This window comes from Crinia signifera, chromosome 5, assembly GCF_055691185.1.
Source record: "Crinia signifera chromosome 5, ASM5569118v1, whole genome shotgun sequence".
In the NCBI taxonomy this organism is placed as follows: Eukaryota; Metazoa; Chordata; class Amphibia; order Anura; family Myobatrachidae; genus Crinia; species Crinia signifera.
The window spans coordinates 280,830,395-280,846,401 of record NC_139221.1 but is presented as its reverse complement, the minus strand read 5'-3'; the positions used below and the strand labels follow the sequence as shown (position 1 = coordinate 280,846,401).

The following is a 16,007-nucleotide window of genomic DNA, read 5'->3' as shown; positions in this document are numbered from 1 at the left end:
CACCTGTGGATTTTTAAAATGTGACTATTGGTTATACACAGTGCTCCTGCTGGGGCGACCTGGAAAACATGAACTGTGTGGGGTCCTGAAGACTAATGCCACCCATACACGTCCCGATGCGGGTGTGCGTTCTGTGCTTAACTAGCACGCATCGCATTGCATGCCTTGTGCATGCGTTGTGCATGCAATGCGATGCGATAAAAACTAAGTACAAAACGTATGTGCAGCCCATACTGTTTGTACTGTGCGATGAGGTGCCGCGGGAGCGCGCACCTCAAAGCACACATCGCACAGCCGTGTGTGGCCACATTAAGTTAGAGAACTTGTCAATGTTGGGGTACCAAAATCTACTGCAATGCCAGCAGTTGACCACATTGCACTGAATTGAATTAGGGAAGAATATTGCCGTACTTACCTGTGGAACATTTTCTGCTCTTTCCAGAATCTTTATACAAAGAACCCAATATGTCTCCCATGGATTTTGATATCCTCATTTCATGGTGTTGCCTTGATCCAATTGGCTGGAGGTACTATGAATGACAAGACCAAGTTACTGCAGTCATTCAAAGCTCTATGTAACGGACTACAGCTGTATTCGCCATTTATAAGTGACGAGTATTACACTTTAATTTAGTCATCCATGAAATCATTTGTAAAATAAATTACAGATTTAGATTTTTATTTATAGCCCACTGAGAACAGAAACTCTACTTACTATGTTTTTATTTGGCACTTTCGCTATTATCTTCAAGTTCTTGTGAGAGCACATGTCCATGTTTTCTAAGGCTTTGTCCAAGTCATTCTGGGACTTGAGGGGGACAAGGAGCTGTAAACATACCAGGATAAACAGTTATTAAACACCTTATCCACAAATATCACAGTTGTATAGCTCTGTATAGTCTAATCCATGGGTCCTCAAACTGCGGCCCTCCAGGTGTGGTGAAACTACAAATCCCTGCATGCCTTGCCCCAGTTTTCCTATAAGGGAGTGTTAAAACGGTGGCAAGGCATGCTGGGAATTGTAGTTTCACAACATCTGGAGGGCCGCAGTTTGAGGACCCATGGACTCTATTCCAAATCATTCAGCTTTGTGACTTTTACATCTTGAGAAATGTGTTGGAACACCAGCAGAGGGCGCAGTGATGAAACAAACCAGCTCAAATTCAAGTCATTTCTAGAAACCAATTGAAAAAAAAAAAATCTTTACAGTGTGGGTATTAACCCTTTGAGTGCCAATATCTGAGAGATGCTCAAAATATCCACTAAAAATGCCAGCATCGCTTACATGTGTTATATAAATTTAAAAAAAAAATGTGTGTAAAAAAGGATAGTTCCTATATAAGATAAACATTAGGACATTATGATGAAATTAAATGTTTGCTTGGCAATTTTCACACCTCTTTTGATAAATTCACTTGGCGCTCAAAGAGTTAATATCATATTACAAGCCAGGTAATACTATCCGGAAAATGTTTGCTAATGCCAAAACAACTTATCCCGTACGAATGCCAAAATGAGCCACAAACAGCGGGACTTGGTTATAATCTTTGTTTGCTAGATTACAACAGATATTTTATTACACCATGTTTTGTTATTACTAAAATAAAACAAATGGTGAATTAGTGCTCACGATTAAACCGTTAATGTGTTTAGTAAGGTTGCTGGTGCCATTTCCTGCTCTGTTTACATTTTACAGTTTAACATTTTAAGAAATCAATCAAGCAAGGCTTCTGTTTACCCGGAATATAAACAATATGGTGTGGCTACAGCAGGCTCTCTCTTGCAGTGTGGCATTTGTAATGTGAACCACCAAGTAAGGGTAATGCTATAATGTTGTGTGTAGTGGCTGACCACTCATATTCAGAGTATTCAATTTACAATTAATCACATAATTGCGGTAGACTTTTCCGCTACCTACATTGTTTAGGCTAAAACTGGCACAGATAAAGCCAGCACGGCCAACAAGACTGGCACCACTGGTGAGTGCAAAGGGTTGATTACAGCATTGGACAGAGGCATAAAGGGCCCACCAGTTTATATAGTGGAAGTAGGCCCAAGCCTTTCAGTCACGACATAGGGACTTGGCCCACCATAAGAGAGGACATTCAAAATACAGGGCCCCGTTATAAAGGAGGCTTTTAGGACCACCCTCTTGGCAGGAGAGCTAATCTTGGTGTAGTTTCCATAAAAAGAAAACAAGCAACAAGTTAATCCATGATGGTGCTCCACCCAGTTACTGAATCCTAGAGAAAGGAGTAAGGGCTCTCTGACAGTGGGACCCAGTAGGCATCTCCCCAGTACACCTGTGGGCCAGTCCAACCCTGGTTAACTCTAGTGAGAGGTGCAATTCTCACACCTGTGAACTACCATGAGCAACCAATGAGAACATTAAGAAAAAATAAATTTAACACCAGCGAATGAGAACAAGTGACAAAACCCACCAGTCCTCCACCCCAAAATGTCATAATTTCTCCAGTAGTCAGAGAAGTATGCCTCCTATACAATTACCTCATCAGAGGATGAACATATTGACAATGGCATAAAAAAAACAGAGATCAATTGCAAAATCCTCACTATTGATCAACCAGGTCACTAATGTGTTACAGGGGTACACTTGCTGAGATCTACAACCTAGAGAGTGGATTGTTTCTATAAGAGCCTGGAGATCAACACCTTCAATCCAGGGTTCTTACACCTCGTCCAGCCCACCTCAACCAATAGAAATAATAATAATAATAAAAAAAAGTTCTACTACGTGTTATATTTGCTTCCATAATACAAAAAATGGACCTGAATCTTGTTGGGAACGGTGCTTTTGTTTTGTCCCCTTCTGGCTCAGTACTAGAAAGTCTACTCACAAGGGGCCAGATGCACTAAGCTTCAAAAGTGATCAAATCGAGAGTGATAAACTGCCAGCCAATCAGCTTCTACCTGCCATGTACAAGGCTGTGTTTGAAAAATGTTAGGCAGGAGCTGATTGGTTGGTTGTTTATCACTCTCCATGTTATCACTTTTGAAGCTTAGTGCAACTGGCCCAGAACTTTTGCTGACTCTAAAAAAAAGAGATTTCTTTCAAATTCATGATGAGAGGATCTTTTGGATCACCCACAATTCTGAAACATGGATCCAGGGCTATAAAATAAGGTGAATTCAGTTGTATTTCAATTCGTCTTTCTTGCCAAAAACTTATGAGAGACTCTACAAAAAATGTATACAAGTAGAGAATCCTAGGTTCTGATCTGTTCAATGTCTTTTATCGTCAAAAGATTTGTGTACACTAGGACACTCTCCACAAGAACATGGAGTAGGTACAGACAGAACAGAAAAAGTGACTTCACTTCTGTCTGTATAAGGGGGTTTCACATAAATGATGTAAAGTCAGTTTTGATTCCTGCTCAGAATATTACATCACGAGACATGACTTTTTTTTTAAAGATCACAGAGAAAGATAACATAACGGGCGGTATACAAAGCCACAGCAAGGTGGAAACGGCGAATGAAGGGGAGGCAGTTGAATACTCTGATGGCGAGCTATCGGCTATCTTACTGCTCACAGAGAGATGGGGAGGTATCAAACTTACTAATAAGGTGTTGGCCATAGTGCCCAATCAGATTCTGACTATCATTTCATATAATATACTTGATAAATGATAGGTAAAATATGATTTTTTGTTACAGTATAATAATTTCTAACCATGGTAAACTAGCCAATCGAGTCTGTAGTTTTAGCTTATATATTGTTAGGTCTCAGAAAGAAAGATGCTTCCCCACCACCAGAGTCTCAGCGTGGCTTCATTCCCACTTACCTTACAGAGCTTCCCTCACCCATCTACCAAATGCCAGCTAGAATCTGATTGGTTGCAATGGGCAACACCTCCATGTGTTATATTTGGACGGTGCTATAAAATCTCACCCTTTAGTTTAATGGGCCCCCAGGATCTAATTCGGGGGTAGATGTATGAAGCAGTGATAAGGGAGGAGAAGGGATAAAGTGCCTGGTACTTTATCACCAGCCAATCAGCTCCTGACTGTTAAGTTACAGGCTGGCTTTAAAAAGTAACAGTCAGGAGCTGATTGGCCGGTGATAAAGTACCAGGCACGTTATCCCATCTCCTCCCTTATCACTGCTTCATACATCTACCCTTCAGTTACCACCAATTTTTCCATAGGTCTTCTCAGAGAGCAATACGTATTACCTTGTGGATTGTTTTTGGTTGAAAGGCTTCAACTTTAAGATCTTATTGTTCAGCTCTGGAGCTACTGTTACTAATAAAAGCGGGGCTAATTCAAATCCTGCATACAGATTTCCCATTCTTCGCTCATTTAAAGGACACGTTCTGCGCCAGAGGGTCCTTCCACATAGAACGCAGTACCGCATAAGATGATTGGGCAGAACAGGTCCTGCGCATACACAAAGTAATGAACATCGGTACTCTGCGTATGATATCACAGGTGCGACCACACCTTAATGACCCTATTATTAGTTAGCAAACAATTGTTTTAAAAAAAGATTTTGAAAAAGGAAATAGCAATGAGCCACCAAATGCAAATAGAGGCACTACCAGCAATGTGCAGCCACATCTATAGTGTTACTATTTAAGCTGCCAGAATGTATAAGACATTGTAGTGCACGTTGCCTGGGTATGCAAGCTGCTGCAGAACTCTCAGGAGTCCATCATGACTAGATAGTGACTGACAGAGAGCACCAGGAAATGCAGTCACTGCACGCTAGCAGCACCGGGATGTGCCCCTCCAGTGACACGAAGCACACATTACCTCATTGTTTGCATAGTACAAGTCCATTGTTTGCCCAAAGACATCTGTAACTTTCTGCAGCACATCCTTGAGTTTTATTGGCCTCCTGAACTCGATAATTCTGAAAAGGGTGAAAATAAATAACCATTGGTGACACTCGTCAGTAACATACACACTGCAGTCAATAATACACACTGCAGTCAGTAACAATACTGTCAAAGGTTCATGTTCATGAGAGAATTACACCAAATACCTATTAAAGGTGTAAACAAACCATGGACAAAGATCAAGATTTTGTTTACTCTTTTATACAAAACCTTGAACTTTGCCCTTGGCTATTAAGGCAGGGTACAGATCAGAACGATGTGTATACAGCCGGCCCAATTCCCGATGGGACAATGTATCGGGGGTCAGTAGACCAAGATATCCTTTTGTCCCACATTTAGGGGCACATGTATTAAGCCTGGTGAAGAGATAACATGGAGAGAAGTACAAGGTGATAACCCACCGGCCAATCAGCGATGTTTGAAAAATGACAGTTAAGGGATGATTGGACAAACCATGCTACACTGCAAGGGTCCAAATACATACATTTTGTTTGCATGCAGGGTGAATACGGTCTGCTTTTGCAGGTAGCAAACAAACACTGGGCAGCTTTATTTTTAGGTAGTATGAAGAAAGAAAAGAGTTTGCTCGGTGGATGCACACCAAAGAGTTTGATTTCTGTTTTATTTAAAACTTAACCTTTATTGGTTTATTTTTAAAAGGGTAGAGGGGGCCTTGATGTCTGTGTTCCTTTCCATTGTGTGGAATCACAGGTCATGGTCCGCTCCGCTCAGCTTTATTTTTACACTGCAATTTAGATTTGAGTTTGGACACGCCCTTCCCAGATCTAAATCTCTGCACAATTTACATCTGCCCCACCTGCAGTGCAGTACTGAGTTTATGCGAAGAAGAAAAAGGCTTTGCACTGTAGACGGACACCAATGACATGTTAAAACTTAAACTTTTATTGATTCTTCTTTGAAAGGAAAGAGGGAGGGATCCTTGCGGTCTTTTAATGTATAGGACCGTGGTGGAGGCTCCTCTTTGCTAGGGCAAAATTTTTAGGGGTTAAAATAATGACATACACAACACATAAACATTTAATAAAGTGCTAACAAAATAGGTAGAAATAGTTTGTAAAGATTTTAAATTGAAGGGTTAGCAATCAGATATGGTCTCTATATTGCAATTTTAATTATTCCCTATTATCTGGGGATAAATTCACGGGATCTGTGTCAGAATGACAGATGATCTGTTTTCTTTCTTACTTTATTCCTAAATGAGAATCAGGCCCATCGGTGCATCTGTGGGGCACTTTTCCATCTGCCTTTGCCAATTAGATTAGTACATGATGGCAATACGAGAATACAACTATGCATATCTATGAAGCCTATCTTGTCCTCTGTTCTTAGGTCTGCAAATGCTATTAGTATCAGGGCTTACATCAGCAAGGTGTACAACAGACATCTCATATCTGGCCATACGATGGGTAATAACATCGCTCAACTCACACTACCATGAGATTGATCAGTTACTTGCGATCAACAGTCATCTCCCAGTTATCGCACAGAAACGCCTGATTAACAGATAGTGTGCTCCATGCGTGTACACTAGCTAGTTTACGCCTGACCTGGTGCATGAGCAGTTGGCAGTTGTCGCATACACTGTCCATATTGCCAGTTGCACCTAGCCCAATGTGCACAAACATATGAATTCTGTATTGTGTATATTCCCCCTGCTCTTCTTTGGGGCAGAAGAGTGGAAGGGAAACTGATGGGAGAGGGAGAATGCAAACAATTCAATTGGAAAAAGTATGACTGAAACAGGGCAGGTATATGGATTTAGGGAGAGACACAGTGGTTGAGATTTAATAGGATGAGAGATTCAGAAAGTGAGAGATTTGGGAAGAAATCTCCAGTTTTTTTTAAAGCAGCAATCATTTACACTGCAAAAACCAGTTTGGTTTTGCAGTGTAAATGATTGCCGCTTTAAAAAAACTGGAGATTTCTTCCCAAATCTCTCACTTTCTGAATCTCTCATCCTATTAAATCTCACCCAGTGACTGGCACAAAAGCGGATAAAATAATGTAGATAAGAGCACCTCAAAATGTATTTTACTTCAAACTTCAATAAACTGTACTGAGTAACGTCCCTGAAGATTGGGGCTATTGATGTGGTATGCGAACTGGCACTGCTCACCCCTCTGATCGGTGAAGTGAGTCACATTTGCCTGTTCTCTTGTCCAGATCATTTGCAAGTAATTCCATCATTCACTAATACTGTTATTGTGTCTGGAGTGTATGGTGGAGACATATTAATGTTTAACGACTCTGGCATGTTAAGCCTCTTTTTATATTGATGTCCAGTAATAGAAATGGCGCTGGTAGGTGGTGGCATTCTGGCAGTACTTTCCGCTGCAGATCAGACCACTTTAGCTGTTTCCAATTTATTTGGAAACCTCAATCATGTCTCTGCTATTTTATTTAACCACCGAAGATCCCTCACTGGTGCTTAAATAAATAATAATAATTTCTGTTTACCCAAAGAATATTTGGTACTTGTTTCCTAGCACGGCCACACCGATTAAGATCGGGGTGGTCGTGCTGAAAAAAATCGGTCGATCGCATCGCATGCGATTTGGTCGCATGCGATGCGATCAACGCGACCGACCGATTTTTGACCCGATTTTTTTCATTGAATCCAATGTAAATTGGGTCCCTGGGACCCAATTTTACATTGTATTCAATGAAAAAAATTCCCAACCCCCCCAAATTGAAGCGCGTAAACAGCAGCCCACGATAGACGCATACCCGAAGCGTGGCGAGCGCAGCGAGCCCGCCAGGGGCGGCGGTACGCGTCCTCCGACCTTTTCATGCCCTACTATCCACTAGGGCGTGGAGTGAGAATAGAATAGTGTGGCGAGCGCAGCGAGCCACCGAGCCCGAAGCGTGGCGAGCCCCGCGAGGGGACGCGGATACCTTCACAGGTAAACGCGTCCCTTCGCGGGCTTCACAGGTGTCCGCGTCGCCACGGACACCTGTGAAGCCCGCAAGGGGACGCGTATAACTGTGAAGGTATCCGCGTCCGCTCGCCACGCTTCGGGCTCGGTGGCTCGCTGCGCTCGCCACACTATTCTATTCTCACTCCACGCCCTAGTGGATAGTAGGGCATGAAAAGGTCGGAGGACGCATACCGCCGCCCCTCGCGGGCTCGCTGCGCTTGCCACGCTTCGGGTTGGCGTCTATCGTGGGGCGACGACGGGGACATCTATAATGTGAAATGGGTCATATGGACCCATTTCACATTTTTTGACATTTTTACACCATTTCAATGTTAAAATTTTTTTTAACATTGAATCCTATGCAAAAATCGGGGGCATCGCGTCGGGACCAATGTTAATGGTCCCGACCGACGCGATGCCCCCGATATTTTACCTTCCCGACAAGATTTCAATGTTAAAATATTTTTTAACATTGAAGTCTATGGAAATATCGGGGGCATCGCGTCGGTCGCGTCGGGACCAATGTTAATGGTCCCGACCGACGCGATGCCCCCGATATTTTATCCTAGCCGGCAAAATGGACCTGATTTCAAAAGAAATCGGGTCCATCGTGGGTAATCGTGTCCCTTAAGTAAGGGACACGATTACTCACGATTGTGGCCGTGCTAGGAAACAAGTACCGAATATTTTTACTCTTTGCTGGGCACTGCACAATATTCCCCTTCATCGCCATCAAGCGTAAACGTGATAACTGCGCTGATGATTATTACTTTTTATCTGTAACCAATTTGTATGATGGTGTTAACCTACTGTATTTATGTATAATACAGTATGTCTGACATTGTGAGAACCAATGTCTTTCATTCCCAGTCAAATATGTGCTGTACACGATCTGCTTCTTGGTTTCTTAGTAAAGTTGCCTTAGTTACTGTAATTCTACATACTCCAAGGTTTATAAGATTACTTAATTAGTATGTACTCCATGTTCCCTAAATTAATCAAAAGTGGTGATGTTCCATTGGAGTACATGGCTAATTTAACTCCTAGGCAAACACAGGGTGGATTCCAGTTTTAACACCATACACAGTAAACGCTTAAGGCCCATACACACTGGGCGACTTTGAGCTGAAAGACGCTCGAAACAGCAGGTTTGAGCGGCTTTCGGCTCAAAGCCGCCAAGCTGAGCGGTGAGCGCTGCTGCGCACTCCTGCTACACCGCTGGGAAAGCCGTTCATCTGCTGGTTATACCAGCAGATGAGCGGCATTCAGGACGGCTTTGCATAGCGCTCCACTATGCAACGCCGTCCTCCCCCTCTCCGTCGGCACCGGGCAGGGGGAAAGCCGCTCGGTGTGTATGCACTAAGCGGCTATCATCGCTGTCCATACACGCTGGGCATAGTCGCCCAGTGTGTATGGACCTTTAGTGTCTTTTCATCAACAAGAAAATCTTACTAAATACTTTGGGGTTCATTTGCATTTAGATGTAAAGCCTCATACACACAAGATACTTTGCTCCGGGAGCGATATCATTGACAATATCGTTGGAGCTCCCGGGCAAACGATATAGTGCATACACACGGAACAATATCATTAATGATATCGGTCAGTGACATCACCCACCCCCTGTTGCTAGCATGCCTTTGACAATATACTGTAGTCAACATTGAGCATGCGGGCAGTGGACGAGGGGGTTCGTTAATGAGGCTAAGTGATATTATAAACACTATAGCTCAGAAGAGCCAAAATTAGCTATATAGTTTATAATATCGCGTAGTATGATTTCAGAGACCATCGTTTAGGTAAACGTCGCCCTGCCGCCGCACCGCTCCTGTGCATGGCTGCGAATCCATCCGCACCCATCGACGAGTAAGCCTTGACTTACTCAGCGCGGTAATGCCGTGGGGAGAAGCGCTCCTCCAATGACCGGGAAATATCTTTGTTTTCTGGGACACTATTGGAAAATGCTGTGTTTTTGCCTCCAGGGTGTCACTCACCCTGCGGGAAGCCTGCGGAGGTTGGCCGTCGCAGGCTTCCTTCGGACAAATGGCTCGCGCATGCAAGCCGTTTGATTGCGCAGTCATTCGATAATAGCCCATGCTGAGATTTATTGTAGCTCTGATACCATAATAAACACAATTCTGTGTAAAACGGATATATTTTTAATGTAACAACTGCTCTAATCTGTCTCTGTTTAAAAAGATAAATGGCTTTTTTATCAAAATATATATCATTTGTAGATTGTGGCTAACACAAAACCAATCTCTGACTGATTCAAGCTCCTTATTTTGAACTTGTGTTAGAACCTACCGATGTGTGTCTTGTTGGCCTGTGTATTGTGTATGTTGAATATTTGAACAAGGCCTTCTAAATGTGTCTTTACCTAGCTATCGGGCATAGATATCAAAGAATAACAGTATTGTGACAGCAAACATGTCAATGCTTGTTCTGTTTGCTACTTGTATGGAAAGTACAGGACAGAGGGGGAGAGGTCTCAAACCTGGGAGAGAGTACCATATAATTAGCTTACTAGCTAGAATTTTATGGGCTGTGTTTAAAACAAGGACAATTGGAAGCTGATTGGCTGGTACTTTATCTCTCTTCAATGTTTGAGAAATCTCCCCCACAACCGTGGATCACAGAAACTAACACAGGAGTGCCTACTTTACATGGATAGTTTGAATCGACCTATCCTCTAAACCAGGCATGTCCAAACTATGGCATTCCAGCTGTTTTGAAACTACACATCCCATAATACCTTGCCACAGTTTTGCTATTAGGGAATGCTAACACCATGGCAAGGCATGCTGGGATGTGTAGTTTCACAACAGCTGGAGGGCCACAGTTTGAACATGCCGGCTCTAAACTATCCCATGTCCCTCCACAACTTTTCCAATGAAACAAATTCTAAAATGTATTATAAGACAAGTGAACAGGCGTTATGTAACCTAATATTACGCTGCACCTAAAGGAGCCCATATACTAGGGGGACTTATCTGAGGGTTCCATTGAATTCTCCGGTAGCTTCCCGGGAGTCCTACAGGTCAGATTTTGTACTTGAGTGCTTCTTTTATAAGAGATCATTTATCAAGCCGTGAGAAATGTGATCAATCTTACTGCATACACATGTACCATATGATTTATCTTATGGGCTGTACTGGGCTATAATGCCAATCATATCACCTGTGATTCTGATAAATCTATTGTGCAGCCCGTGCGATCTTCAGGCTCCAATGCTAGACACATGCGATTTCTCATCTGATCTCTCGGAATCTGAGAAAAAGGGCCCAAATTGCCCTAGTGTATGAGCACCTTAAATCTATAGATATGTAACTAGAAGTAGTAATAAGAAAGAACTGCTAAAGAACTATGGGATATCAGAACTTTAACACAAGTCACTCGGTGTGTTTGATGCTTTTTATGCAGCCATTAAACGCTAATGGAGACGTTCTCCAAGAACTTGGATATGGCAGAAATAAGGATGAAGAAAGTGTCCCCTGCTCCCCCTACTGACATGTGCTAATATCTTGCTCTCAAAACCTGTGTCTCCCTGTCAATATTAATAGCAGTGTAGCTTAGAACTGTGGTCATCATAGTGTGGTCATAGTGAGAGGAAGAACCTCCTTCTCATTATCATGTCAGGCCCAATCTATCATATCCCTATCACCCCCCTTTGTTGTCTCACGGACATATCAGCATATTATGCCACATAGTAGTGCAAGCAGGAGGTTGGCGTAATTAAAGTGTGGCGGGGGTATTCTATGTATGTGAGTCACTATCAGGTGGTTTTCTGAGTAAAGTTAGGTTTCTATCATTTGAATCACCCCTCCTAAAATGTAGTAAAATTACATTTAGCAAGGTTTAATCCTATATATATATATATATATATATATATATATATATATATATATATATATATATATATATATATATTGCAGCGCTCCTCATAGTGACTGCAGAAACAGACTCCTGGTTACCTTGTTTGTAGGCATAGCAGCATATACCTTTGCTTTAAATCTGTAAACAACACATCTCCGAACATGCAATCCCATATCTGTGTGCAGACAGCAGGGTTTACCCCTTCTCATGCACAGCTACAACAAGTGACACGTGACGTGGGAGTGGGAAACTACCTTTTCTCTCCATTGTATTCAAACTTGATCCTGGCGTCCTGCTGGAGAGAGGAGAACAGACCAGTTAATTACACTTTCACAGACATATGAGCATGTGGAATTATTGCAGCAGCTAATATATAATGTAAGAATCATTTTTCTTTTTCCATGGAATTTTTTTAAGAGCGGAGAATACAATTTAGTAGCAGCCAGCAGAATATTGTAGGCACAAATTGCGTCAGTGTCAATGGTTTACAGTATCATCCTGAGAATTGGCTCAGAGACAGATATAGTATTGTACGCAAACCAAATGGTACAACTTTGATGGTGAGTGGACTGCACAAGTGACGGAACTGCAGTGTGCATGTGCTGCGATGCAGCTGCGCCCCCAGTCACAGTGCCAGGGTAGCTGCAGCTTGAGTGACAGGCTGCAGCTGCTTGGGGCGAGAAGGGCGTTAGAAGCAAATCAGATGCACTGGAGTGGAGGGAGCATCATTATGTATGTTCTTTTTATAACATAGGATAAAGCCAGGGCCGGCGCCACCACTAGGCAAATCTAGGCATTTGCCTAGGGCGCCGGCCACTGGAGGGCGGCACTTCGCCCCTCACCTCTCGCATGGAGGCTGCAGGGGTGTCCGTGCCGGGTACCTGCGGCGCTGTGTGATCTGGCGACGGGGTCCTGCAGTGATGCGCTCTATCTGGCAGCCTGGCGGCGCGGGAAGCGCTGCTGGGTTTGAAAACATTCCGCATGCTGATTGGCTGAGATTCAGCCATTCAGCCAATCAGCGTGCGGCGAGTTTTCAAACCCATCAGCGCTTCCCGCGCCGCCGCCTGGCTGCCGGATAGCGCGCATCACTGCAGGGACCCCGCCGCCAGATCACACAGCGCCGCAGGTCGCCCCCCCACCCCCCCCCCCCCCCTCGCCTGGGGCGCTCCGGAGCCTTGCACCGGCCCTGGATAAAGCACTGTAAGGTCTCCAGCAAGTTGGTGAACAATCATCAGGTCGACATAACTGAAGGATGACAGGGTTATTAGGTTGACACAAGCATTAAGTCAACATGGGGAAGGTTGACAGTCAAAGGGTCGACATGGGGTTTTTCACATTTTTTTGTCCCGAATTTCGACACAGTTGACATGGACACTGAAACCTAGCACCACGTCCACTCAACATGCTTTGGGCACGGTGCCTCGCTATGCTCGGCACACTATATTATTCTCCTTCCATGCCCTAGTGGATGGTAGGGCATGAAATACCGCCTGTCGGCACATGTCGGCTCAAAAAGAAGTGAAAAACCTCATGTCAACCTAATGCTTGTGTCGACCTAACCCATGTCGACCTTCAGGCATGTCGACCTTCCTGCATGACGCCCTAATGGTTGTCGACCCAATGCTTGTAGCCCTAATGACCGCATCCCCTACTTAGTACAGTGTTACTTACAAAGGTAACTAGGTTTGCTGCAACTTTTATCAATCCAGGTGTATGACGGAGTATGTGGAACAGACTTTTTAATAAATATGGCAGCCTACAGTGAGCATTTTCTAAATTGAGTATTACGCAACACAGTTGAATAGAAACAGATTTCTCCACACCATTCTTTACTGGGTAAACTGTGACAAATGTGACAAATGTGAACTATTCATCTTTTACAGGATAGATATGAATTTATTGTAACTAGTGCTGACCATACCACGGAGTACCAGTGATGGATTCTATCACCAGCATATGGGGAAGTAATCCTAGAGCGAGGGGTTTGCTTTACAGTACAATAACCTAGGGGAAGTGCATACTGTAGATAGGTATATATGAGAACAGTAATGTATGGTACATATCAATATAGACCTGACATGCAGGTGTACATATAATAGATAGTACAGCATGAGTAACGCCTATTTACAATATATAATTATAGACGCACATACTTTTGAGGCCCAAACATGAAACTCTGCCATCCTCCATCATTGCCCGATACTTACTACAGTAACGCCTTTATAATGTATTACATTGGCTGCATGTAGTGCATATTGTTTATGTCCCCTTAACAGGGCTGATCTTGTGGCCTAACTGCGCTGGTTACTTATGTCCCAGTGACACACCTCAAATCTCTTGATTGGAAAATAATCAGCGTTGTGTGGGAGGCCTGAGGAATTTCATGTATTTACAACTTGTCTGAAAGCCTAGAACATAAAAGCCTCAAGTTTCCATAATCTCATTCTCTCTCCATGAGGAGGAAAGAGAGAAAGTTCCTCCTATCTGCTCTTATTGAGCTGAATAATACAGCTGTTCTTACTTAGCTTTAACCCCTGCACAGGCAGCTGCCCAAACAGCGCAGCAATAGAGCCATCCGCCTGACAGCAGAGGAGGACCGATGAGTGCATCGAGCACAGAGCTCTTGCTATTATTTTTGCTTAGTATTTTTTTCACAAGAATGCATTCTGGCCTACATACTGTAATTCTATCCGTAAATATGTTGGAGGGCTGATTCTGCATCTCCACTGTATGGATGATACTGACTTCGGCAAAGAATCAGCGGTGCTTTGATTTCGCTACTATCTAAGGGGCCTATTCATTAAGGTTAAACAAAGACGAGTGATGGGTAACTGGTTGGATCAGATGCATAGGTGATTGGCTACATCAGATAATGCCCAGCTGTTCATCTCCTATATCCAGGGCCGGCGCCACCACTAGGCAGCTTTAGGCATTGGGCGACACCACTGGGGAACGGCAGTTCGGAGCCAGGTGTCCCTCCCCCCTCGGATGGAGGTGAGCGGAGGTGAACTCCTCCCCCCCTGGCTATATGCAGCAGGGGGGTCCGTCCATGCTGTCTGAGGGGTCCCTGCGGCGCAGGCCACGGTCAGAGGGGTCCCTGTGGTGCTATCCGGCGGGGGGGCTATATGCAGCAGGGGGTCCGCGCGGTCTGAGGGGTACCTGCGGTGCCCCCACCGCAACTTACAGAGCCCCGTCGGGTGCCGCCGTTCGGCCAGGAGAGAGGGAGCCGCCCGTTGTACCGCCCAGCCGGAGTGAAGTGCTGCCCGCTGCGGTCCATCACTTCTGGGTTTGAAAACACTGGCTGCACACTGATTGGCTGAGATTAGCCGGACTGAGGCACTCGACGGGGCTCTGTAAGTTGCTGGGGGTGCCGCAGGTAACCCTCAGACCGCGCCCGCGCCCCCCCCCCCTGGTGTAGCGGGTGGGCACCGGGGCGCCCCATCCCCCCTGCCTTGCACCGGCCCTGCCTATATCAAGTGGGCCAGACCCTTGTGGCTTTAGTGTGGCCTGTCAATGTGATCCACAGATATCTGCTTTTATTTCTGTGCTCGAACACAGCTTTATTACCTTTTATAGGATCAGTCTCTGGCATCTTGGTTGTTATAGGGTGTATGCACAAAGCTTATTTCTGTGTATCAAGAAAGATATAACCTACAGTAGACCTGGGCACAGATGGACACTGAGGATTGGCGCTATACACAAAGATGCTGGGGCTGAGCAGCCATTTTCAAATTTATTAAAAATACTGTCCAGACTCTGGCCCAGTTGTATCAAGCTTCAAAAAGTGATACAATGGAACCAGCCAATCAGCTCCTACCTGCCATGTCACAGGCTGAGTTTGAAAAATTACAGATCGGAGCTGATTGGCTGGCTGTTTATCACTCTACATTTTATCGCTGTTTGAAGCTTGACACATCTGGCCCACTATCCTTTATTGTGTATAAGACACTGCACTACATTATACTGTGTACAAACAGGGTAGTGCACTTTTGTCTGTACTGCTAATACGGTGTTATTTTGAGGTTAAAGAACACACACTGTGCATCAGTGTACATTCATAGCACAAAAACATTCAGCTCTACATTGCTGTCTACCAACGGTTATTAAGTCTTCCACCAAGTCTGGGCTAATATATGAACAATTTCATTAATGGAGAAGAGGCAAAAGTTAAGTATTCACACTCAACTACAGTATTTCAGAATACCGATGGTGACATCCTGACTAGTAGCCAGAAACCCAGTGCCTTAATCCCAACATCGATGAGTATACCAATGCCAGAATCCAGACTTGAGTAATTATACAGGGCGGGTTAGGGTAGGCCAGGGGGAGG

General features: G+C 44.1%; 1 protein-coding gene across 4 annotated transcripts in view; it reads right to left on the bottom strand.

Annotated features, from left to right (window-relative positions):
• Window positions 1–16,007, bottom strand: part of LOC146081123 (mitogen-activated protein kinase kinase kinase 3-like) — a 155,783-nt gene that overhangs the window by 25,373 nt on the left and 114,403 nt on the right. For 2 of the 4 annotated variants that reach the window (XM_083189096.1, XM_083189098.1), the window contains 4 exons: window positions 11,932–11,969; window positions 4,777–4,876; window positions 716–826; window positions 416–530 (listed from right to left, as the gene is read on the bottom strand). In XM_083189096.1, coding sequence (XP_083045222.1) covers window positions 416–530; window positions 716–826; window positions 4,777–4,876; window positions 11,932–11,969 — 364 coding nt within the window. Of the gene's footprint in view, window positions 1–415; window positions 531–715; window positions 827–4,776; window positions 4,877–11,931; window positions 11,973–16,007 lie in introns of all 4 variants that reach the window. The other 2 variants (XM_083189094.1, XM_083189097.1) reach the window with 1 other exon arrangement.